The following is a 25,533-nucleotide window of genomic DNA, read 5'->3' on the forward strand; positions in this document are numbered from 1 at the left end:
TGATCATGGTTTTTTGTGGTGAATGGTGATTTTTGTTATTCTCCACTTACACACTGTTTGACAAAAATTATTTTTGCTAATTTATTTTACTATTCAGTTTATTTATGTTACTATTCATTGGTCCTATTGCACTTTTTGATACTATTCATGGGTCCCATTATACTATTTCAGCTAACTTTTACCTTTATCTACACAGTACTTTCAGTAAAAAGTTTTCAATTTTAGTAAAATAAACAGATCCCAAATTGACCCTTAACGAGGTTCGTTTGAGATGCAACTTAAGAACTAAACCACATTGACTTAAAACTTTTAAGGGATTCCTACCTATCATACAAAAGGAGGTATACCATGCATCGGATATATGTTTCCTCCTTCTCATATGTGGTCCACCTCCATATAAGAGGGAAAAAACAGACATTCGATACGATATATTTTCTCGTTATACTGGATGGGAACCACATACACCTAAGGAATAATGAGATGATTTTAAAAGTTTGACTAACAAAAATAATTGAATTTTTGCTCAATAGTTTAAATAGATAATATCATAATAGTATACCAAATTATCATTTAACTTGTACTAATGTAATGATAAGTGATAACTATGGGACTAGTTCCAGGAAACTACTAAGGTACTACCTGTCTGCTTCTCTCCCTCTGTCTCTCTGTGCTTGTCCTTATTCACATCTCAAAAACCTGTCAAAAGGGGGAAATTCCATCATCTTTCAGAAACATGTATCCCCTCTCTCACAAGGAGGTAGGCCCCACCTCCTTATGAAAGAGGGGATACATGTTTCGGATCCACCTTCTTGTGAGAGAGGGGATTTATGTTTCAAAAACATGTAAGACTCTCTCGTCAAAAGGGCTGGCCTTATTAGACCAACCAAAAAAAAAAAAAAAAAAAAAACACCACAACTCCCAACTCAAACTCTCCACTCTCATCTCTCTCTCCCCTAAAAACTCTCCCAAATGGTCTTCCTCATTTCCCTCTTCCTATTCTCACTCCTACCCTCTCTAACCTTTTCCCAAAACGCCAACGTTTCATGCCCCCTAGACTTCAACGTTCTGTCCCAGTTAATTCAGAGCGCAACTCGCCCAGCACCCAACAGTGACACAACCACCGAGTGCAACTACATCCGCGATGGCCTCGAACTCGTCCTCTCTAATTACCTCCAACGCACCAACTCGTTCCTCCCACCACCGACCTCGTCCGAGTCATGCTGGGTCGCGTACCAGTCCCTCATCAACACGTTCCTCCCAAACTTCGATATCAGAAAATCCTGTGGCTTTAAAACCGAGTGGATCTCACAGGGTTGCATGAACATCACCACCAAAGCTGAATTCGAAAAATTGGTCCCAAAAAAAACCTTAAACGATGTTGTTTCGAGCTGTAACCAAAGTTTAGAGAACAACTCGCCTTGTGCTTCGTGTACAGCTACCTTATCCACTTTACAAGCCTCGTATCTTACTGGTCTTTCGGTTGGAAACGTGTCTGATTGTACTGGGTACCCGAAGATTTATGCAGCGGCTTTTGCTAATATTTTTGGTCCCAGTGATGAAGGTACTGCTAAGTGCTTGTTCGCGTTGGAATTCTCAGTGCCTTCAAAGTCTGGGAGTAAAAAGAAAGTGGTGATTTTGGTGGTTTTACTTGTTTTTGGAGTTGGGTTTTGTGTGATTCTTGGTGGGGGTTGGTTATATTTGAGGAAAAGGAAGAGAAGACAGAGTTATGTTGAGAGAGTTGAAACGAGTCTTGAATTTGGGTTGGATTCGATTAGTGAAAGTACCACTTTGGTGAGGTTCACATTCGATGACATCAGAAAGGCGACCAAGAATTTCGCCAGAGATAGTATTATAGGGAGAGGAGGGTATGGGAATGTGTACAAAGGTGTTTTGCCAGATGGGTCAGAGGTTGCTTTGAAAAGGTTTAAGAATTGCTCGGCTTCAGGGGATGCGAATTTCACACATGAAGTTGGGGTTATAGCTAGTGTTAGGCATGTAAATCTTGTTGCTTTGAGAGGGTATTGTACTGCAACGACACCGTTTGAGGGTCACCAGAGGATAATTGTGTGTGATTTGATGAAGAATGGGAGTCTTTATGACCATTTGTTTGGGGGTTTGGAGGATAGGAAGCTTAGTTGGCCTATTAGGCAAAAGATTGCATTAGGGACTGCAAGGGGTTTGGCTTATTTGCATTATGGTGCTCAACCTGGGATTATACATAGGGATATTAAAGCAAGCAATATACTTTTGGATGAGATGTTTGAGGCTAAGGTGGCTGATTTTGGTCTTGCAAAGTTTACACCAGAGGGTGTGACACATTTGAGCACAAGGGTTGCTGGGACAATGGGTTATGTTGCTCCTGAGTATGCTTTGTATGGACAATTGACTGAGAGGAGTGATGTGTATAGTTTTGGTGTTGTGTTGCTTGAGCTTTTGAGTGGAAGGAAGGCCCTCTCGACAAACAGTGATGGCCAACCAATACTTGTTACCGATTGGGCGTGGTCCTCGGTGAGAAATGGAAGGACTTTGGATGTTATTGATAATGGGATGCCAGAATTGGGTGTGCCGGAGGTGTTAGAGAAGTATGTTTTGGTTGCCGTGTTGTGTTCTCATCCGCAGTTGTATGCTAGGCCTACTATGGATCAGGTTGTGAAAATGTTGGAGACTGATTTGTCAGTTCCTTCAATCCCTGCAAGGCCAATTCCCCTTGTGGCAGAGATGAATGATATTGAGAGATCCGCAAGCAGTAGCGGCTCGGGTCAGCTTTCTAGCCCAACTGGGTATCAGCCTTACACATTAGAGAATGGCCGGCTCTCTGACCATAAGGAAGAAGGGATTAAGAGTTCAGAATAGAAGGAACTGGAAACTGTTGTAATCACCTTGATTTGTTTGTTTGTTTGTTTATATATTATGGTTCCTGAATTCGGAATCAAGTAAATCCATTGTAAAGAATACACATGTATACTAGTAGTTGATTCTTTTTAAATTTTTGTTGGAATAGAACATGAGTACAACTGTGCTTGCAAAATTTGTTTGTTACTTATTTGATCCCCTGTTTCAGCTTGGAAGCTTGATGACTTGCAAATGCTAAGATGCTGATATGGTATTTGTATCACACAATGCATATTTAGGATCACGGACCAGAGTACCATTTTTTGCAGTAGCGTGTTCTTGTGCAATGCATCACCATAACAAAAGAAACCAAGTTTTACAAACTAGAACGTGTTAACTATTTGGCAACACTTCTGGCCTTTCTTATAATATAAGCTAATTTGGCTCCACTTCTTGCAATCTTTCCACTGACTAGCCTTTGTAATTGACTCTTGATTCGTTACAAGGATTACTATATGATAACAAGAATTAACCTGTAAAACTGTAGTACAAATTTGGGCTCATTACAGAGAAGCACAGATACCCCTGCCTGATCCCTTTCAAAAAACCACCTGAAGTTGCTCCTTCTAATTACAAAGCCATGGGAACATAGGTGTAGTTATATGATATATGATGACTGTCCCTACCATGATTGTCAAAATCTCAATCTGGATCTTATAATTTTACGATCCTATCTGTTCAAAACGATCCAGATTTTTTAAGGATCTTTGCGATCGTTTAGGATCAGTAGGATAGTACGATTCTGACGATCCCAAACAATCCTGATTTCTTGTAATCTTCTTTAACTTGACAAAAGACTCAGTTGGATCCAAAATGAAAAATAACAACTTAATAGACCAAGTTTTGCTATTCTAAGTATCAGTTGAACCCAAATGAAAAATACATATCAATAGAGTGTCACGTTTTAAGGATTTTGGTCTTCTTAAATGATGTTTCCAAATGGATGTAGTGATATATGATAATTATATCAAATGGATGCAAATTTTTAGTTTATTATTATTATCATTATTTTTTTAATTTTATAAATGAATGTATAATTTATGTGATTATTTAATGTACCAATGTAGGATTTGTTTTCTCCCAAATAAATAGGATCTTACGATCCACGGTCCTATTTTTTAAGGATCTTTGCAATCGTTCAGGATTGGTAGGATTGTACGATTCTAACGATCCCAAATAATCCTGGTTTTTGTAATCTTCTTTAACTTGACAAACGGCTCAGTTGAATCCAAATGAAAAATAACATCTCAATAGACCAAGTTTTGCTATTCTAAGTATCAACTTGACTCAAATGAAAAATACATACCAATAGAGTGTCAAGTTTTTAGATTTTTGGCATTTTTAAATGATGCTTACAAATGGATGTAATGATGTATGGTAATTATATCAAATGGATGCAAATTTTTAGTTTTTTTTTTTTTAATTTTTATTTTTATAAATGAATATATAATTTTATGTGATTATTTACGTGCAATCCCCAGTTGTTTTGAGGCATAACCAGTAACCATTTCCCAGTAATGCATTGGTGCACTACTGCCCTCCATTGAATTTCATGTTTCACAGAAGTAGGTAATAAAAATGAGGTTTGTTTCCTTTTATCAAGGATTTAGGTAGCCCTGTTCTACGTTTGTGGCATGTGTCTGGCACACTTTTTCATTAGGGAGCTGCCATTGTAAGTTATTAGTAACCAAGTGTGTGTAACCCTCTATTCTGCAGTCTGCATACACTGGATAACTACGGGGAGGGAAAAACTCCTTGAAGATCATACAAAGGTGTTGGTTGAGAGAACTCAATGAGGAACTCATAGATCAAATGAGACTTAAAAATCATTTAGACTAATTCTTGGCAGTAAGGCGGTAACTAGTGTGCTGATATTTGTACAGGTTATTTGCTTGGCCCTCTTGGAAAAATGGAAAGAGAAGATGAATTTTGTTATTGAGTTTAAATCTGCCTCTTGTTTTAAAGGATACATGGTTTTAGAAGAGGCTGAAAGTGAAGTTCAAGGTTTAGTACACCTCACACACCGGAGAAAGATTGGCTACAAGTCGTTAATCTATCTCTATCATTTGTTGAGCTATGCTACAAATCGTTTGCTCTATTGTTGAACGGCATGTTGCTCAGCTGTCACTAAGTATTGGGCTTCTTCCTGGACCAAGCTGGGCCTCACTTTTAAGCACCTAGCCTGCAAACTCAATCAGTCCCGATATTTCAACCTCTCCAATCAAAATTAGGGTAGGGCTACCTACCAATAAAATATAAAAAATTCACCCATCTTAGTGATTCTATATTATATTTATTAGCTACTATATCGGAGCATCATATGACATTAATTAGATAAAAAAACGACAACGACACCATCCATATAATTTATATCTAATTATTTATATTGATATCTAAAAATTGAAATGTAGTATTTATTATTACTATGCTTCTATTGAGTGGGATTAGCATAGCATTTCAATTCACTTTGGTCCCTTTTCAATCCATTCAATCCATTTTGGTTTATTTCAGTCCATTTTAGTCCATATTGGTCAATTGGGTCCATTTCGGTATACTTCGGTCTATTTCGGTCCACTTCGGTCTTTTTCAGTCTATTTTGGTCTACTTCGGTCTTTTTCAGTCTATTTCGGTCTACTTCAAATTTTGTTATTGAGTTTAAATCTGCCTCTTGTTTTAAAGGATACATGGTTTTAGAAGAGGCTGAAAGTGAAGTTCAAGGTTTAGTACACCTCACACACCGGAGAAAGATTGGCTACAAGTCGTTAATCTATCTCTATCATTTGTTGAGCTATGCTACAAATCGTTTGCTCTATTGTTGAACGGCATGTTGCTCAGCTGTCACTAAGTATTGGGCTTCTTCCTGGACCAAGCTGGGCCTCACTTTTAAGCACCTAGCCTGCAAACTCAATCAGTCCCGATATTTCAACCTCTCCAATCAAAATTAGGGTAGGGCTACCTACCAATAAAATATAAAAAATTCACCCATCTTAGTGATTCTATATTATATTTATTAGCTACTATATCGGAGCATCATATGACATTAATTAGATAAAAAAACGACAACGACACCATCCATATAATTTATATCTAATTATTTATATTGATATCTAAAAATTGAAATGTAGTATTTATTATTACTATGCTTCTATTGAGTGGGATTAGCATAGCATTTCAATTCACTTTGGTCCCTTTTCAATCCATTCAATCCATTTTGGTTTATTTCAGTCCATTTTAGTCCATATTGGTCAATTGGGTCCATTTCGGTATACTTCGGTCTATTTCGGTCCACTTCGGTCTTTTTCAGTCTATTTTGGTCTACTTCGGTCTTTTTCAGTCTATTTCGGTCTACTTCGGTCTTTTTCAGTCTATTTCGGTCTACTTCGGTCTTTTTCAGTCTATTTCAGTCTACTTCGGTCTTTTTCAGTCTATTTCGGTCTACTTCGGTCTTTTTCAGTCTATTCGGTCCTCTTCGGTCTTTGTCAGTACACTTTGGTTTTTTTGGTCCTCTTCAGTCTATTTTAGTACACTTCAGTCTATTTCGGTCCACTTTGTTATATTTGGTCTATTAGGTCGACTTCGGTCCACTAGCTCCACTTTGGTCCATTTGGATATAATTTAGTTTCATTCTGAATCTTCAGTCTATTTCAGTCCACTTTAGTCTATTTCAATCCACTTTAGTCCATTTAAGTTTACTTGGTCTATTTCAGTCCATTTGCTCCACTTTGCAACCTTGCTCAGTTTAGTATTAGAAAAAGAATGGTTATTGAATATAGAGCACCATAGATCAATCAACCCCCTTGTTGATGAGAAATTATAGAGTCTTCTGGTGGACCACGTCACTTGTTCACCAACCAACTAAAAAACTTCAACTTATTTAAAATTGTCAAGTTAGTAATTAATTTCTGTTTTAAAAAAATTTTTAACTAACAATTTTAAACAGGTGGAAGTTTTTTAGTAGGATAGTGAACTACATCATTTGTCCACCATGCGGATCTTATAATTTCTCCTTGTTGAGAGTACTATGGCAGTGACATTGTGGTCTATCTGGCATAGTAAAAACCAGTTGATTTTTGAAGGTAAGACCCCAAATCCTCATGACACATTGATGACTTGTAATGCTTTGATTAACATGTATAGTTCAGTTTTTTTAAGGAAGAAGCAAGCCATCAAAGAGTGTACTCAGCACAACCAGTTGAACCTAAGAGAGTAAGAGATTGGTAGATCATCATCATAATTGCAAGACATAACAGGAAAAAAGCATCAGAGGAGGATTTGCTTATCTAGCCAAGGACATCACAGGATTTGCTTATACTCGATTTCCTCATTCTTCTTTTTTAAGGGTAAAACTTATGTAGTTTCTTAAGTTCAATTCCCAGTTAAATTCAACTACTTTTGGCCTTGAAAAATGGTTATGTGATATGATTGAATTTAATCAGAGATCCTAAGATATAACAAATTAAGGAATTATTCCTAAGTTTTATCATTCTTTTAAAATGGACTATCTAAAGATCAAATATTTTATGAATCTAAAAGTAATTATAGTATTACATCAATACCAGATTATATTGTGAAATTGTGCCCTCATTGGAGGCATTGGGCGGCTTTATGCATTTTGGGGTCTAAGGCGAAGATTTTTTTAGGGATATTTATGATTTGTTGATTTGTTTTGTTTTGTTGATTTGATTTGTGCCCTCATTTGATTTGTTTTGGGGTCTAGGTCATAGAGAATTTATCTTTATCCATTTTTTCTATTTCGGGTATAATTTATTGACCTCCTTTCCTTTTTCCCCCTTATTTTTGGCCTCCTCCCCAAAATTTTTTTGTTCTTAGAAGTTTGTTTTCCTTATTTTTTTGGCTAAATTTTTGGCACTTTTTTTATTATTATAATTTGGGATTTAATTTATTCATCTATCTATCTACACTAATAATAACAGGATTTCCTGTATGGGCTTCATCATTTTGTGTAATAAAATATTTTCACACAAACTCTTAAACTCTCTAAAATACCCCTATCTTTTGGTTAAATAATTTTAAATTAAAAAAAAAAATCGGTTAAAAGAGTAATTTACTATTTTTAAAAAAGTTCCTAAGTTTTAGGCTTTTTCCTTTTTCTCCAATATGAATTACTACTTTTTATTTTAAATTCAAAACTTCAAACTTTTTGTCAACTCTCACAAAGAAAACTATCATAAAAATTATGACACTATTTTTATCTTACTTTTAAACATTATTGCCTGTTATCTTACCTCTTTCTTAAAAAAAAAAAAAAAAAAAAAAAAAAAAAAAAAACTCCTCAAGGTTATTTTATATCTATACTTACTATTTAAGGGGTTTCCTTATTTGGGTTTATCAATTTAGATGGCCAAAATGCCCTCAAAATCATCTGTTTCTAATGCTTAAATCATAAGGTTAGACATGTAAAATTAGTAATTTACAAACTCCTAATTTTTAGCTAAATTAAATTAAAAAAAAACAAAACAGTTTTTCCTTCCACCTCCACTTTTCTCTCTCACTTTAGTTGTCAAGTACTAATACACCTTCTTCTTTTTGAAAAAATATAAAAATAAAACTTTTTTTCCCAAAAAGTAGCATTTTTTATTATCACTAAATTGTTTTTTTTTTCACCTCCATATTTCTTTATCATATTAGTAGTCAAGTACTGTAAGGACCAGATAAATTGATAAAAGGCCCAAGCCCACTTAGGATAGTGGGAGGTTCCCCACACTTGGCTTAAATCAATAAGATTTGTAAGAGATGGGAAATGACAACAACAATGTATTCTGCCCGAGGACACTAACATTCAAAACTCAGACTTATATTCAAGAAACGAATAAGCATCAAACTTTACACAGAGGCTCCCGAGGAAGCAAAATTCAAACGGAAGATCACATTGTTCCTCTTTCTTCTTTTCTTTTTCTTTCCAAAAAAGACCATCCCTTTCTGGCGCTCTCTCCCTTCCTTATATAGCCCCTTCCTTTGTATCTCCACCATTGATTTCTCCCTCATCTACTCCTTTTCTGACACTTGTTACCTTTCACATCTAAGTGGATGGTGGCAGGAACTCTTAGTTGTGGCCTGTACTGCTCAGGTCACCTCCTCGTTAATGCGGCTGAGAAAGTTGGTGGTTCTAATTAATGCGGATGCAACAGGCTACTCCAGGCCTTAAGCTCCCTATTGCCCACTGTCTCCCACTCTTTATAGGTCCAACTTCCCTCCCTCGGGCGGCTCCTTTTCTTGAACCTGAGACTTAGAGTACCTTCACGTCGTTACTGCGACCTCTCAACTTCCTCCTCGACCTTCGGCAACATTACAACCCTCAGCTTCTTCTCGGTCCTCGGGCCAATGCTACAACCCCTTAGCTACTTCCTCGGTCCTCGGGTACCCATAAGTACTAATACAACTCATTCTCAAAAATAATAATAATACAACTTTTTCTTAAAATATAAAATAAAATAAAATTTCCATGATTAAAATGTGTAAACCAAAAAAAAAAAAAAAAAAAAGCATCATTGCATGCACGAAGTGCATGTGATGAGGCTAGTATAGATGGTTTTTTTTATTTGAATTTCATTGCCTCTACAAGAGAGTTAAAAAATCAAGAATTTCAGTTTCAAATAATTTCTTCCATTCATATCAGCCACTAACTCATGTACAAATAATTAATTAATTAAAAAAAGAAAAAAAAAAACCAAACTCACGAAGAGAGATCCTCTATCTCATTTTTAAACATGATGACATTTAAGCCCAAAATAAATAAATAAAAATTAAAAAGAGTTTTATCACAGGCTATGCATAACGAACCTTTTTTTTTAATTTTTTGGAAGTCAAAGAACTAATCTAATTAGATAAAGCTTGGATACGTTCCACAATTTAGGGGTCGACAAGAGCCGGCACTGGCATTAATTGCAGAAATATCCAGATTAGCTAATGAAAATGCAAATCTAGTAAGGGAAAACCAGTGCCTACCAACACACATCCCAAGATCTCTTTGTATCATATGAATAATTAATACAGAGAACGTGCTCTGCCGAGTGATTACACGAAAGGAACCATGAGTCTAAAGGTAATGCCTTTCCTTTGGTAATGAATAAAAGATTTTATCAAAATCCAGTTTTTTTTTTTTTTTTTTTTACTCTCTAATTCAAGCACCACAGATCCTCCCAATTTGAATGACTCCAATAAGGTTGCAAATTTGTAATGTTAATATAATTTTTTTAAGAAGAAATTTGTAATGTTATTATTTAAGGGTTTTTTAATTTAAGTAAGCTTCAAAGTAATACTTTTTTTTTATAGATAATTTCAGCTTATAGCGTTTGTTTATAATAATTATTTTCTATCATTTTTATTATTAGATTAAGACACTAATTGATATTAAGCCTGAAGATAGACAAGACTTAAAAACAAAAGGGAACATACACATTGACATATAGTCACTTAGAACAAAAGAGAACATAACAGTATCTCCTAATTCTAATACTCTATTTATTTATTATTTTAATGTGAATATCTACCAAATATTAAGCAAAAATATTCGCGTTGAATCAGCTACAATGCTTTTTCCTTCCCTTCATTAAGTTAGATCTCTTCCTGTGTAGTGTGTACCTAAACACATGCAAAGATATAGATGCTGATTCAGCTTCACGTGCCCAATACCACAGGACCACACTCAAGTCAAGTACTTACAATATTTTAGAGAATCTTGAGTTGTGTTGGACTAGAGGTGATAGGTGTTTCAATTAAACACAACACTGCCAGTGCCATGACCAAACAATAGTCCTAAACACAGCTTATCTGATTTTCTATCAATTTATTTAGCTGTCATATTTTTTGTCTTGTTTTGCAGGTTATGAACCACTGGCAACTTTCAGCACAAGTTACGGACAAATTAAGCCTCAAAGTAACAATTTCTTACATCTGCAGGCTACAGCTCCATAATTACAAACCAAAGAAAGTGGCTAGGCAGGCCATGTGCTGGTAATGAACTACTATATGTTTTGGTTGCACTTACAGTCTCACACTGTCGTCTTGACACTTCAGAAGTTTATATATATAATAAAGTTAAGTTACAAAATTTGTTGTAACTTAAAATTACAACTTTATTTAATGTCTTTTTATTGAAGGTAAATTTTGACAAATCCACCATTGGGTCACATCTTCTTTTTATATTCTTTATGTTTGCAAATTTTTTAGAAAATTAAAGATCAATAGCTATGCATAAAATATGAGCTTATAATTTAAACAATTTATCGATAACATAGCCATTGATCTTTATTTTTTTAGAAATTTTGCAAATATAGAGGATATAAAAAGAAGATGTAATCTAATAGTAGATTTGTCAAAAGTATTATGCAGCACTTTGATAAATAAACTGAAAAAAAAAAAAAAAAAAAAAAGAGAGAAGTTTAAATCACTGGTGCTTATAATTTGCCATGTTTGCTTTTAAAACAACTAAGCATATATACATCCATGAAAAAAGGTTCGTTTATATTTATCCCAAAAAGTCATGAATTCAGATGTTTCGAACACTAGTCAAGCTCCATGGTATAATATACATTTAAATGATGTTTTTTGTTGGGAAATTATCAAAACTCATAAAGAGAAAAGAGAATAAATTACGTCATATAATATAATAGCATACATTGAGCCAAATCAAAATCCAAGGCCAGGTTTACAGCACAGGGGAGATCTGGAGGCAGTAAATAGCCTTAAAACAGATTCAAAAGAGCACAGTTTGCAGCATTTTAGGTGTTAGAAATATTTGTGTGGGTAGCTAGGTTCATTGTAGTAGTACTAATAGTACTAACCATAGGGTTAGTATATGGATAGCCAAGGATTATTCTCTATACATGTACCCAAATTGTTTTGAAAGTAGGTCAATTTGCAACCTAATTAAAAACAACGTGACAATGAAATACAAGTGAGACCAAAGCCTTGGTGTCCTGGACTATGCTTTCCAGCCTCCAATATAAAATGCACTCCTCCTTTGTCACAGCTTGGATGGCTCCAAATGCATCATTTTCTATCATGATCATACAGTCTTCTAGATATTCTTCCCTTACTAAAGCCAACACGTCTTTTTTTTTTCTTTTTGGTTTGTCGACAAATGACACTGGCATCACCTATGCCAAGGTTTCTTTTTGTAGTCACAGTGATTAGTGAATGGCTTTACATTGCATTTGCACAACTTCCACACGAGTACAAGAATCAGTAGTTCCTTTCACAGCTAAAGCATCATCTCATGTAGCTTATTCTACCCAAAACTGAAATTTGCTCCGTGTAATAAATTCAACATTTTAGGCCTTACGGTATTGGTTACAAAGCTTAGTCTTTTTAATTGAAAGTAACAGCCAAGTGGATTCATAATGTCCTGTCAAAGAGAGAAGGAAAAGCCTCGAACTAACAATCAAAGTTGAAGATATCCACTTGTTAGTGAATGGTAGTTACTTGGAAGTTTTGGTAGCTGAGGCCCTGTGCTTTGCTTCTATTGCATGAAAGTAGTTATTACTGCTTAGTGCCTATTCAATTTCTGAAAATGGATGTATGTTCAGCTGCGCCATCCATCCTTGATTTAGGATAAATATTGTAACTTTTAAAGGGGATATCCTATAATGTATTGACTTCCAAATAAAAGGATATGGATTTCTCAAAGTGCTATCCTTTTAACAAAGAAAATGATAATGAGTTAGAAATCATTTTAAGGTTGCGTTTTTTGACTTTTCTAAGAGGATCATATATTGGAACATTGTATAAAGTGTAAATTGCAAATTGCACCTCTAAAGTTTGGGAGTGATTAAATTTTACATCTTAATTTTTAAAATTTGGATTTTACACCCTGATGATTCAGAATTTAGATTTTACCCCCTAAAGTTTGAGAGTGTTTAGATTTTACACCAAAAATTCTGAAACTTTAAGGTCTAAAATCTAAACACCTCCAAAATTTAGAGAGTAAAATCTAAAAACTCATCTAAATTCTAAAACGCTAGGAAGTAAAATCTAAACACCCCCAAATGTCAGAGGGTAAAATCAATATTCTAAAATTTTAAGGTGTAAACTTTAATTATTCCCAAATTTTATGAGTGTAATTTGAAATTTAATATAAATTAAATAGAGGACTAATAAAAAAATGACCGATGGGGTAGATTTATTGGTCAAAATCAAAGTTATCATCTTCAATTAGAATTAAAATTCCAACTTCAGCTAGCCTGAAGCATAGCAGAGGTTGGAACTTTTTTCATACCGTTAAAAGTCCACTATGGACCACAAAAATTATTCCGTTAGACAAATAAATAAGAATAAGGGAGAAAAAATAAAAATAAAAAAGAGCCAAATGGAGGACCATAGGGCATAATCTGGACATTAACTATTGACGGTATTCTTTTTCTTAACCTATCAAAAAACACTAATTTTACTCCTATTAGAAGTTTGTTTCACTATCTTGCCTCTCTTTTTCACAGTATACAAAGGAATGAAAGCTGATTTTTTTTTTTGGCTAAGTTCTGCTATGTAAGTAATGAAAAAGATAAATCATGAATGAATTAACTTTATATCAAATTTGACCATTTAGATCTGATATTTATTCTCCTTTTAAATAAAAACATCCTCCACACAATCACAAAATATATGTACAGAAGTGCAAGAATACAAAAAATTTCCAAAGAAGAGAAAAGAAAAGTCTACCCAAAAGGAGAAATTTTTTTCCTTTTCTCAAATCATTGTTATAAAGCTTTTTAGTTTTCACTCTGCCGTGTCCATGTGAAAGTAAAAGACCACGTAACTTACTGTCTAACTCTGTTTGCATGTAAAAGACAAAAGCCTTTTCCAGTTAGCCAAAATTAATATAAACATTTCCTTGTCGACACACAATTAGCAACAACTTGAGCAAGCCAATTTCAAATTGAATAAATCATCGCCAACTTGGTTGTGCTACATGAATTGAACTCAATAATACGCTGTGGAAAAGGAGTAAAATATAGGTACAGCATTTTTGTTTTTTTTTTTGAGAAATGAGATTTTTTTCATCACTCATGGCATACAGAATATAGTGCCATATTTACAAGTATATATTAGAGCAAACAAATACCCTTGCTTCTACTAGTATACACATCCTTGCTTCTGAGTGCATCTCTTTGTATCTTCTTCTTTTTGCTATTTATAGAGACAGATATATATAAAGATACTGAAGTTATATAGACAAGAGGATATGGCCATCAAAGAGGATATTGAGAATTCTGTGCAGGAGGCAGAGATTAGAGAGCCACTTATACAGGACAACAATAATCTATCTAATGGAGAAGATGGACCATCTCAGAAAAGCAGCAGTGGGCATCCCTGGATGGTTTACTTCAGCACATTTGTTGCAGTTTGTGGCTCTTATGCATTTGGAGCCTGTGTAAGTGCTTTTTATGTTTTTTGGCTTTCCTTCCAAGCTTGTATTAATGTTTCGTTTTTTTAATAAGCTCTCAACTACCTCAGTTTCAGATAGAGCATAGAAAAGATATGATAATTGGAATTACCTATAGAAACCAACCTCAAAAACATAACTTTTCTGTGCGCAATTTGGAACAAGAAAATGATCTGACATCTTCTGTTTTGTCACACTCTTTTGGTTTCCAGGCAGGTTATTCATCACCTACTCAGAGCGCTATTAGGGAAGAACTCAGTCTATCTTTAGCAGAGGTATGCTACTGATTAGAGCAATTATTCTAGTTGTATAAGTTTGGTGCTTCAAGCTTATCTGTTAGGATATATAAATTCAAAAGTGAAAAGTATAAAACAAGTCTTGAAACAATTAACGAGGATGATCTGGATGACACAACATGCCATACTACTGAAAATTTTATGATTTCTTTCATTTCTGGCAAACGAAGTCTTCGGGTGCTTGACTTTCAAACTGTTTTGCCTTACTCAATGGCTCTGTGTGAATGCAGTATTCAGTCTTTGGTTCCATATTGACCTTTGGTGCAATGATTGGTGCAATAACAAGTGGTCCTATCGCTGATTTTATTGGTCGGAAAGGGGTAAGCAAATGTTGATCATGGTTATTCTATTGAGATCAGGATCATGCATACATAATGAAATCCTTCAAAATTATTCTTTTCTTTTTTGTTGGATTTTGTGGTGGATGTTCACCATGTATCAATATATCGACTGTGGAATACATGCAGGCATTGAGAGTGTCTGCTGCTGTCTGCGTTGCAGGATGGCTTGCTATTTACTTTGCTGAGGTTCTGACATTTCACACTTTGAAGTCATTTGTGCTTGTAACTACAAAGCCAATCCCTTTTACCAAAAGCTTGACCTGATCATCTTTTCTACATCTTGATTGACAATAGGGGGCTCTAGCTTTGGACATTGGAAGACTAGCAACAGGATATGGAATGGGTGTCTTTTCCTATGTGGTGCATATCTTTTTATATTTCTGAAAATTAATACATCCTATTTGATATAAGGCTTGACACCTCATCTTTTGGTGATATACTCTATTGTGATTTTTTCATCTCCTTTAATTAACAAGTTTGATACCGTGGATAATAAGGTACCTGTTTTCATAGCTGAAATTTCACCCAAGAATCTTCGAGGAGCACTGACAACAGTAAATCAGGTAAATATGTACCGCAGAACCAATTGGAGAGCACTGTATTTATAACAATTCAATCTCTGAAGCTAGAAACATATTTTGTTGTGAAGTGGTATTTGTTTTCTTAAGAACGCAACAGTGATAACATAATGCAGACCTTTCTGATACGACATGGGATGATTTCTGGTGTTGTCTTCTTAATCTACAGTTCATGATTTGCATGGGAGTGTCTGTTGCCTTCATTATTGGAACAGTACTATCATGGAGAGTTTTAGCATTAACCGGTGAATTTTCTTTGCACAGCCAAATTTTCTATTTTATTTTATCAAGAACAGTGAGATTCAGCATAATCCTTGTAAGACATAATATTGTGTGTATATCTTAGAAGATCCTACAATGAGCGATACTATGACAGAAAGCTCACTCTGAAGTACTTGCAGGACTTGTCCCATGTGCTGTTCTGGTTTTGGGTCTCTTTCTCATTCCCGAGTCTCCTAGATGGCTGGTAAGAATAGGGATGAGTCAAATTCAGATATGTGACATCCGTGCATACATATATATATACATAAACACACACGTGAATAGATTACTGTTCATGATGGTCTTTCTATAATGATAACAATAAAAAGAATGCACTTTTTCATTATAAATTTAGGCAAAGAGAGGGCGGGAAAAAGATTTTGAGGTTGCACTTCAGAAACTTCGTGGCAAGGATGTTGATATAATTCAGGAGGCAGCTGAAATCCAGGTTCTAGATTCTGATTTCTGAACTATATACCAATCTACAATGAGAAAAATTTCGAGCATTCACAGGATGATATAGTAAAGGGGTGTCATGTCATTTCTTGACAGGATTATATAACAACTCTTGAGCAGCTACCAAAACCCAAGCTCCTGGAATTATTTCACAGAAGATATTTGCGCTCAGTGATTGTATAGCTTCTCTCTCTAAGCAAATTCTAACTACTGAATTTTTCTCTTTGTTTTGCAATCAATTCATTCTTAACAAAACCATTAGCAAAACTAGTTTTATCAAACTGTTTCTTCCTTAAACAGATAGGAGTTGGATTGATGGTCTGTCAACAATTTGGGGGAATCAACGGAGTCTGCTTTTATACTGGTGAAATATTTGAGACAGCAGGTATATAGACATTAATAAATATTGCCTTTACCAGAACAGGAATGGAAGAGGCCTGGTGTAAACCTTTAACTTCACAAAAATGGGAAAGAAAGAAAATTGCAGCCTCTTGAAACCTTTTTAGTTTTATTCTCTATTTTGCATCTCATTGACCAGATAAAACTAAATTCTCAACAAAATTTTGAGTCTGTTACTTCAAAATGCCCTTATCTTCCATCTTTTATCCAGTAAATTACCTCGAACAACTTTAAGCAGTCTACAATTAGTATCTAATTATTGTACGTGATACCTCAGGATTTTCTTCTAGTATTGGAACTATAACCTATGCAATTTTACAGGTAATTAATTCTCATTCGCTTTGCCAACTCCCTACAATCTATGATTACTCTTTCTTATATAAACATATTCATATGATCTCATTTGCAGGTTATAGTTACTGGTATGGGAGCATTCTTCATAGATAAAGCTGGTAGAAAGCCCCTATTATTGGTATGTTTTAGTGCCAAACATGATCAGCTGAAAAATTGCTCACACAACTCCTCATTCATGAATATAAGTATTGTATTTTTTGCTCTGTTTTTTATTTGTTTGGTTTCACTTTAGGTTTCTGGATCAGGATTGGTCCTAGGGTGTTTACTAGCGGCAATTGCATTCTATATGAAGGTAATTGTCAAACTGTCAACCTTAAAAAGCTTCGTCTATGAGTTTTAATAGTTTTCACATGTAAAGATTGTTTCATGAATCAGGTTAATGAAATTGCACTCCAGGCAGTCCCTGCACTCGCTGTTACTGGCATACTGGTAAAATCAACTGCTTTTCAAAATAACTATGCAACTCATATCAGTCAGCCAAAAAATCACTTCTCTATGTTTTTCCCCCATGTTCTCTAACATTTATTCTTTGATGTCAGCTGTACATAGCATCATTTTCAGCAGGAATGGGTGCAGTTCCTTGGGTTGTGATGTCTGAGGTAATTAGAATCAGCAATATAACGGTTCTCATCCTCTCTAAAATTTGATCTGTGCCACCAATCAAAAATTTTCCATCTGTTGCAGATATTCCCGATCAATATTAAAGGACAGGCTGGAAGCCTTGCTACTCTAGTCAACTGGTTTGGTGCATGGCTATGTTCCTACACTTTCAACTTTCTTATGAGCTGGAGCACCTATGGTAAATCTCTTCCTTTTCATTTAAAAGTAGTATTAGTAATTAGTATGGCAATACTATATCAGGCAAGTTTACTAGCTTAGCAACAAAAATTTTTAGTACGGAAATATTAAACAAGTTTAGGGTATCACAACATATACAAAAAAAAGTTTAGCTTGTTGGAGTGATGAAACTAAAAAGAATTTGAGCAGTCTGTTAATTTGAAAAGGGATTTTCCACAAAAATACCACCTAACTCTATGTTAGGATGACCTTAGGAAATCATTAGATACCACTTAACTAGTGTCTCTGGTTTTCAGGTACCTTCCTTCTGTATGCAGCAATCAATGCACTGGCTATATTGTTTGTGATCATGATTGTACCTGAAACAAAGGGGAGGACTCTGGAACAAATCCAAGCAGCCATTAATAAATAAAGTTATTCTTCTTCTTCTTCATCTTCTATTTCTTTTTTTCTTCGGAAGGCAATAAGAATGTTCTATTATGTTCCATCACCCTATTTTTGCATTCTACTGATTACATATTTATCAATATTCAATCTATTTATTTGAGGTCATCAACAACAAAAATTTGAAAAACTACCAGAATATTGTAATGCTGTTGTCAAAAACAATTGAATGAATGGATGCTATTGTATTAAGAAACAAATTTTATTCGTTCAAGATATAAGTAAAAATGTATTGAAGCAGGATTAAGAGAAAAATAAAGCCTAAACCTTTAAACAAAGATCCAATTATCATAATAAAAGGAAAGTTTACAAGCAAAGTAAATAGGGTGTTTATGAATTTCCCAGAGTAATGCTAAGTTGGTAATTACTGCACTAGCCAATTTGTAGGCATTCACAAGTCCCCTATTGTTTGCACAAAAAAACTTGATTTCTGGTTATTGACATCCTAGCCATCAAAAAGCAACGAGATGAATGAGTTTTTACATCAATGGAAAATGCTTAAAATGTTCAATCAAAGCTAAAATTTGACTCAAAATGCCAGACTAAAACATGATATTCCAGACAACGCCCTAGGTTTTTAATTTTGGAAGATGGTTGATCTTGCAAAGGCCTTAATCAACGTTGATCATTTTGAGAGTATCTCCTAGTTTTTCAAGTTAATTATTGCGTGCATTACTGGAGATCACAAATTTACAAATTAGCTTACTGAAGCATATCTCACCTGTCGAAAGCAACTTACAGACTCGTTTACATTTACTGGCTAACTACATTATTGAGAGAAAAATAATACAAGCAAAAAACAGCCAGGAGAATCATTCTTACATATATGTTCAGTTACATTAGTTCATGATTAAGGATCCAGCTAATGCTTCATATAAAAGAATCATGAACTGTAATAACGAAATGGGACTATACTGCCTCTTCAGAAAAGGACTTGTCTCCCGACAAGCAATTGTTCTGCTTCATATTTATCCTAAATGTCTGTGTGCTAAGTCCATACAGCTTCTTTGCATACCCAGATGAAGTTCAACAATGGATGATAACAAATTGCAATACTTCAATCTAGTGATTAATTCTTAATTAACCCTCCAAAGATACAGTAACAACAATACATCTTTCCATGAAGTCAACAATTTGGCGATTTCTTATAATCTTGGGTGGTTTATATTGACTAGCTGGTGCTCCATTCTCAATGGCTACCAATGATAATCTATCAAAGCTACCTGGATTTACAATGGATACTGCCAAAGGACCTAATTCACCTCTTTTCCTCTGCACCATGTAAATGCCTCCCAAGCTATCCTCAATAGAGGAACCACACCTCTTGAGAATTTCAACTGACTCCTCTAACTTCTCTTCTTGCAAAAGCTTACTTCCCTCTCTAACTTCTATATAAAGCTTCAAATGCTTTGGGCTCATCATTATGTCCAAGAAACTTGCAAACTCTGAAATCTCTGCTGCCATATCTTTTCTGATGACCCTTTGAAAACTTTCCATTGCAGACATCAAATGTTTCTCAGTTATTATCTCGGACGAAGTTTTAGGAGCTCTCATCACATACTCCACTTGTGGAGCAGAATTATAGAAATCAACAACTCTCACGATATCACCTAAACGATACCGGTAGAATCCTCTATATGTAGTGACAACCACTTCATACATCTTTCCTTCCTCCACACCAGAAATGTCCACTGTTTCTTCACCAACATTGATCTCATCCAAAGCAAATGGAAGAAACTCAAAATAAGCTGCAGTTGGAAGCAACACGAATCGGGTTGTCTCGGGAGGCTGTATAGTATCCAAGTTGATACCCACACAGCATTCTGAAGCAAAGTAGTCTCCGCCTAACAAAGGTACCTCTCCTGCATAGTGCTTAAGCCTTGGATAATACTGCATCATACTCCCTGTGGTAACACACCTAATGTACCGCACATTAGGCCACAATTTACAAACTATCCCACCCCAATTCTTGTCCTCACAAATTACTCGAATTCTCCTTGACAATTCTGGTTGAGGGCCCCCAAGAACTTCAGTAACAGAATCTTTCATCACAACATCGGAAATCTCTGAACTTGGGACTCCATGTTCAAGATCATCACATAGCTGCTCCCACTTGGACTCTAAAAGACTAAACACATTCATCAAGCTTATGGCATATGGGGCACGAATCCCATCAATAGAATCAGAGTTTCTAAGGCCACAAAGAAGGTGGCAATACATCTGGTGCTCTATGTTTGACCCAAGAATGACTTCCCGGGGGCTTGAAGAAGAGACCAACTGAGACCAGTTCGCCTTACTGCTATGCATAGGATATGAAGAAGCAGCCATAACCTTAAAACCACCTTTGGTAGTTGTTATATTATCAGCATAAATAAACCATAGGACCTTATTCACAGACGGCCTAGGAGGAAATAACCTATATGATAATTCACATTCATTTGTTATATAAAGCCATACTGTATGAGCACATTTACTGAAATATAAACTATAATGGTACATATATAGATCATAAATAAGTTACTACCTCCGATGAATTGCATTGCTGCCCTGGTGAGCTATGAACGAGGCGGCTCTCGAGAGCTTTGAATCAAAGTAAGGGATCAATTTGGGCTTCATGGTACTTGCTCCTGAGCTGTAATCCACACGTTAGAGTCCACATTTTCAAAACATAATAAAAAATTAATGCTTTTTCTGTCATAAAATAAAAATAAAGCTGAAATATACTTTTTATCCCTAACACTCAGCCAAATTTGATTTCATCTCCAAATTTAAAAATTTGTAATTTTGTTCTTATAAATTTAAAAGGTATCATCGAAATCAAGGTAGCCTAGAATAAATTTAAATGACAGATGGATGGAATGATCAAATTGATAACTTTCATATTTTCAAGCAAAACTTATTATAGTAAAACTAAATCTTGGATTCTGAGGCCTATTAAATTTCAATCTTATGACTTGTGTGAAATTATTATTATTATGTAATTCTATTTCATGCTGGGCTAAATTACTATTAAACCTTAGTGATTAGAAAGATTAAATGTAGTTGGGTCATGATTCAAAGGCACGGAATTCAATTGTTCCTCCATGATGAGGGCATATAAAGTAGAAGTTCTTAAACTAAAAAGATCAAAGTTGAAAACTTAGACTAGATTTTGTGGATTAAAAATGTATCCCAGTCTAAAAATTAATGCTAGAAACATCAGAAAGGATGACAATGATAACTTTATTACAAACTTTACGTTGTTACACATAGTGATGCTTGCTGGGTGTTATGACATCACTTACTACAACCACGTTAAATTCATCATCATCATCATCAAATTACACTGGAAGTAATTATAAGAGATAAAATCCAAATTACACTTAATTGCCATTTTCTACTATAGAATTGATTTTTGGAAAAAATACACAATATACCCCATTGTGGTTTCCTAGTAAAACACGGAATTCCCTTTAAGCCTGTGGTATCTATGGTTGTACACCTTTACACATATAACAATAGCATGGACAATGCTATTTTCATATCAATTTTACTTATTAAGTCATGTAATTGTGTGAGGGGATAAGTAAACCTGTAGAAGAAACAGATGAGAGGATCAACGGACAGGAGAGGTTGATCATGATCATGGTCAACGGGTCCATTGTTGGCCATCTGATTGATGTGGTCAACGTAGTCCTCGTAGGAAGACAGCGGCACAGCTCGGCGGAACGTATTTGCATCAACCGGCGCATCGTAGCCTTGGAGGTAAGGCCGGAGATAACGTACGCCGCCGCCTTTGCTTTGGTGTTCGAGGATGGACCTTAGGGTCTCGAGCTGTCGACACGTGGCATCCTTGGTTGAGTCCTCCAGCTTCTTCAGGATCTCCTCGTCGTCGGTCAGATTCATTGTCTCTGCTGGTCTGGTCTGGTCTGGTCCGGTCCGGTCCGGTCCGCCGGTGGTGGCGGTGCGCAGGCAAAGCACTTTGCAGCAGGCAGCAGCGAGAGAGAGAGAGAGGTGGACGAAGAAGAAAACTGAATCAAAATGCGGACAAGAGAGAAGATATTGTCATTTTGGCTTACTTTTCCCTATTTGTAGTTGAAAAAGGTTGTAATGTGACAACGCTTTCTTCGCTACTTATGTCATTGGCTGGCTCTGGGCATTTTGGGAATTCAATTTTTGTTGTCTGCGGAACAACGGTTGGTTTTAGACTTTTACCCACTTAGTGCAAAATAAATTAAAAAAATACAATATATTTATACATCCTCGATACTAATTGTAACTTATTAATCATGATACCACAATTATTTTTTACTACATAAATATAACATATAAATATATATATATATATATATATATACACATAATACAAAAAAAAAAAAAAAAAAAATTCATATTCCATCACTATATTTATATATGCATGCTAATGCGGTATTCAAAGATAGGTTGAAGAGTCCAATTTCGCTTCTAGTTAGGGTACCATGTATCATTTTCATCGATTTCAAGAGATAAAAATAATAAACACCTACTTTGGTCCAATTTGGTACAATTATGTCAACTTGGTCCAACTTAGACCTTTTTGGTCTTATTTTGTCCACTTTGGTCTACTTAGGTCTATTTTAGTCTAATTCAATCCATTTTGGGTGAGTATAAACTAAAATAAATAAAATTGTTATCTTTATTATCTCTATCTTAGCATAAGGATATTAATATAAATGTACTCTCTCACCTTCTTATAGATTTGGTTTAAGTTAATTTTAAGATATTTTGGAAGTAAGAATTTGAGTTTATATCAAAATACACTCTCCTTGGGCCTTGGCTGTGTATTTGAATGTATATATGAATTATTTGAGTAATATTAATTTTTTATGAGATTTGATTATTATAATAATTTCTAAAGAGAATGGCAAATTTGAATTCTACATTATCTACTCAATATTTTCATGGTGTATGGCTGTGGAGTTATTGAGTGAATAATATCAACAATTTATGGTGGGGGTATTGACTTACAAAATTTCAAATTTCAAATTGTTAAGAGAAATTCGTGTCAATAATTATGTGGCATACCACATACTTATAACATGTTTTATTTAAACAACTTAGTCTTTTTAATTGGATTGGATTTCTATTAGCTAACAACTTTGATGCCTTCTTAATAATAGGGAAGAATCAAAGCATGCAAACCACCTTTTTTTTTTAACCAATTGATCATGCTTTTTCAAAGGGAAAAAAGAAACAATTATTCACTCACAATTTGAGAACTTTTTTTTTTGGGTCTTAAAGTGCCTTAGGCCAAGGCTTGAGTGGTCTTGGTCTTGGGCTGTCCAAATTTGCTCACTTGAACATTGGTTGAGGCCTGAGGGTATTGAACAAGCTTAATTCTGCATTGGCTATCCATTGAATCATTAGTGGGTTTATATTCACCCTTAAATGTAAGCTTAGATCCCAAGGGGCATCACAAATTCACAATGTGTGGAAGGAGGACCTACCCAACATGGGCTTTGCACGCACCTGTGTGCTGAGCCATGCTAGGTTGGATTAAGTTAGGCATGGGTTGGGCTTCATTTGTATGCATACTATTAGTTTTTTTGTCTGATTATTGGCATCTTTTCAATTTGAGACCTTTTTTTTTTTTGTTATTAAAGTGCCTTAGGCCTTGGGGCCTTAGACCAAGGCTTAAGTGGTTTTGGTATTGGGCTGCCCTGGAAGTCGCATCGGATAGAATGTTTATTATTCTTTGTAGTGAAGGCAGAGTGAAAAGATTTTCATTTGTTGAGTAACATGTATTCAACATACAATGATATGATGATAATCCATGTATCTAGGAAAAAAAAAAAAGAAGAAGCATATACTTACATAAGGTAAAAATTGATTTCAAATGTGCCCACTTGAACATTGGTTGAGGGCAGTGAACAAGCTTAATTCTGTTTTAGCATTTGTGAACTGGAAGTCATTGAACAAACATAAAGTCATTGAACAAACATAGTCGTTATCATGTTTGTACATAAAACAGAAAGAAGAGTCAAGGGCCTCTTAATTACTACTATTATTTTGTTTTAGCAAAAGTAAGACTAAGTAAAGACAATGATAACGGATTACTTATTTTTAAAGGCATGAGAAGCCCTTGCATATCTCAAATCATGCTAATAGTTTAATGGTATATCGTACCTACATTGCAATTATACCAATGTACATCTTACCTAACATTAATATTTTATACCCTAACTGTGATACTTTATCTTTCTGTTATAACAAACGAGTCTAATCCTGGAAAGGAGTGAAGGAGCTAGATTTCTCAAATTTCAGTGATGCTGACTAAATGATAATAATTGAAGATAGAGGATTTGCCATTATTTGAATTTTTTCCCAAATAATGAAACAAAATTATTGTTAAAGCCATAGGGATTTTATTAGATGCAACATCTTTCTGACAACTAATGGAATAAATGCACAAGCCATCATAAACATAACAGAACTGTTGGGATTTGGCTAATATGGCATTTAATATAAGTTGAACTCAGAATCAAGCTAGGAAAACACTGGGGGAAAAAAATCCAAGGAAATTGTCAAAACAGCAGTGCATTTTCTCAGAAAATATAAAGATGCTGTCACTATAGAATGATGTAGAATTGTATGGGACATTACTAGTAATTTATAATTTCCTTTTCAATATATGGGGTGTTTCTTATCAAACTGAAATTTAATGGATTAAGCAATATAAAGGCATCTATCCATCCCACATTGAATGTTGGCAGTGTCAAGTAGTTGTCACAGTGATCTGGAAGGATTAGTAATCAATTTTTTAGATGATACTAATATATAAAACAGAGAAATAATGAAATTTTCAACCCTGCATCATTGGATTCATGGCATACTTCATGTAACTGGGAACTTGATTCCTGACAGGCCCACTAATGTATCAGAGCTGTTTGTACGCAAAACAGTTGAAGGAACCTCAGGATTACCATACTTATACAATAAAGATTAATTACAGTTTATTAATAAAAATACAATAGTTCTGATTCTTATTATCATTTTCACAATCTTATAATATTCAGAAACACAACTTTGTTGTTGGGGGGAGGGAGAGTGGGGGAGGGAGGGTTTTGTCTTTGATAATTTACCTAAGCAATTTTAGAGTAACGGTATAAGAAAAAAGCCTAAATGATTGGTAACTTTATCAAAAGGTACTGATTTTGTCAACTTTGTTGTGGAAAGGTTGGGACTTGGGACCACGAAATGAATACTTGAATGAGAAAAATTATAATTGAATGCACTTTTTTTTTTACTCAATGCACTTTTATTTGTCAAGAATAAGAAAACATCTTTATGACTCT

General features: G+C 34.8%; 3 protein-coding genes across 3 annotated transcripts; 2 read left to right on the plus strand and 1 right to left on the minus strand.

Annotated features, from left to right (window-relative positions):
* The first annotated feature begins 891 nt into the window (after positions 1 to 891).
* On the plus strand, positions 892 to 3,039 carry LOC112001569 (probable LRR receptor-like serine/threonine-protein kinase RKF3). Its single transcript, XM_024033748.2, has one exon. The coding sequence runs from the start codon at positions 970 to 972 to the stop codon at positions 2,851 to 2,853; it is 1,884 nt and encodes a 627-aa protein (XP_023889516.2). The 5' UTR covers positions 892 to 969; the 3' UTR covers positions 2,854 to 3,039.
* Positions 3,040 to 13,778: 10,739 nt separating this feature from the next.
* On the plus strand, positions 13,779 to 18,266 carry LOC112001491 (sugar transporter ERD6-like 7). Its single transcript, XM_024033649.2, has 19 exons — positions 13,779 to 13,865; positions 14,048 to 14,281; positions 14,506 to 14,568; positions 14,820 to 14,909; positions 15,057 to 15,116; positions 15,225 to 15,290; positions 15,428 to 15,493; positions 15,678 to 15,753; positions 15,910 to 15,974; positions 16,125 to 16,217; positions 16,322 to 16,402; positions 16,526 to 16,610; positions 16,902 to 16,945; positions 17,034 to 17,096; positions 17,211 to 17,270; positions 17,354 to 17,407; positions 17,518 to 17,577; positions 17,663 to 17,777; positions 18,073 to 18,266. Exons 2-19 carry the CDS (start codon positions 14,093 to 14,095, stop codon positions 18,186 to 18,188), a joined length of 1,446 nt encoding a protein of 481 aa, XP_023889417.1. The 5' UTR covers positions 13,779 to 13,865; positions 14,048 to 14,092; the 3' UTR covers positions 18,189 to 18,266.
* Positions 18,267 to 18,909: 643 nt separating this feature from the next.
* On the minus strand, positions 18,910 to 22,377 carry LOC112001572 (probable indole-3-acetic acid-amido synthetase GH3.6). Its single transcript, XM_024033752.2, has 3 exons — positions 21,792 to 22,377; positions 20,745 to 20,852; positions 18,910 to 20,636 (listed from the first exon to the last, which is right to left on the minus strand). Exons 1-3 carry the CDS (start codon positions 22,103 to 22,105, stop codon positions 19,301 to 19,303), a joined length of 1,758 nt encoding a protein of 585 aa, XP_023889520.2. The 5' UTR covers positions 22,106 to 22,377; the 3' UTR covers positions 18,910 to 19,300.
* Between the last annotated feature and the right edge of the window lie 3,156 nt (positions 22,378 to 25,533).

The sequence above is a fragment of the Quercus suber genome, unplaced genomic scaffold (genome assembly GCF_002906115.3).
Source record: "Quercus suber isolate HL8 unplaced genomic scaffold, Cork oak 2.0 scaffold_390, whole genome shotgun sequence".
Taxonomy (NCBI): Eukaryota; Viridiplantae; Streptophyta; class Magnoliopsida; order Fagales; family Fagaceae; genus Quercus; species Quercus suber.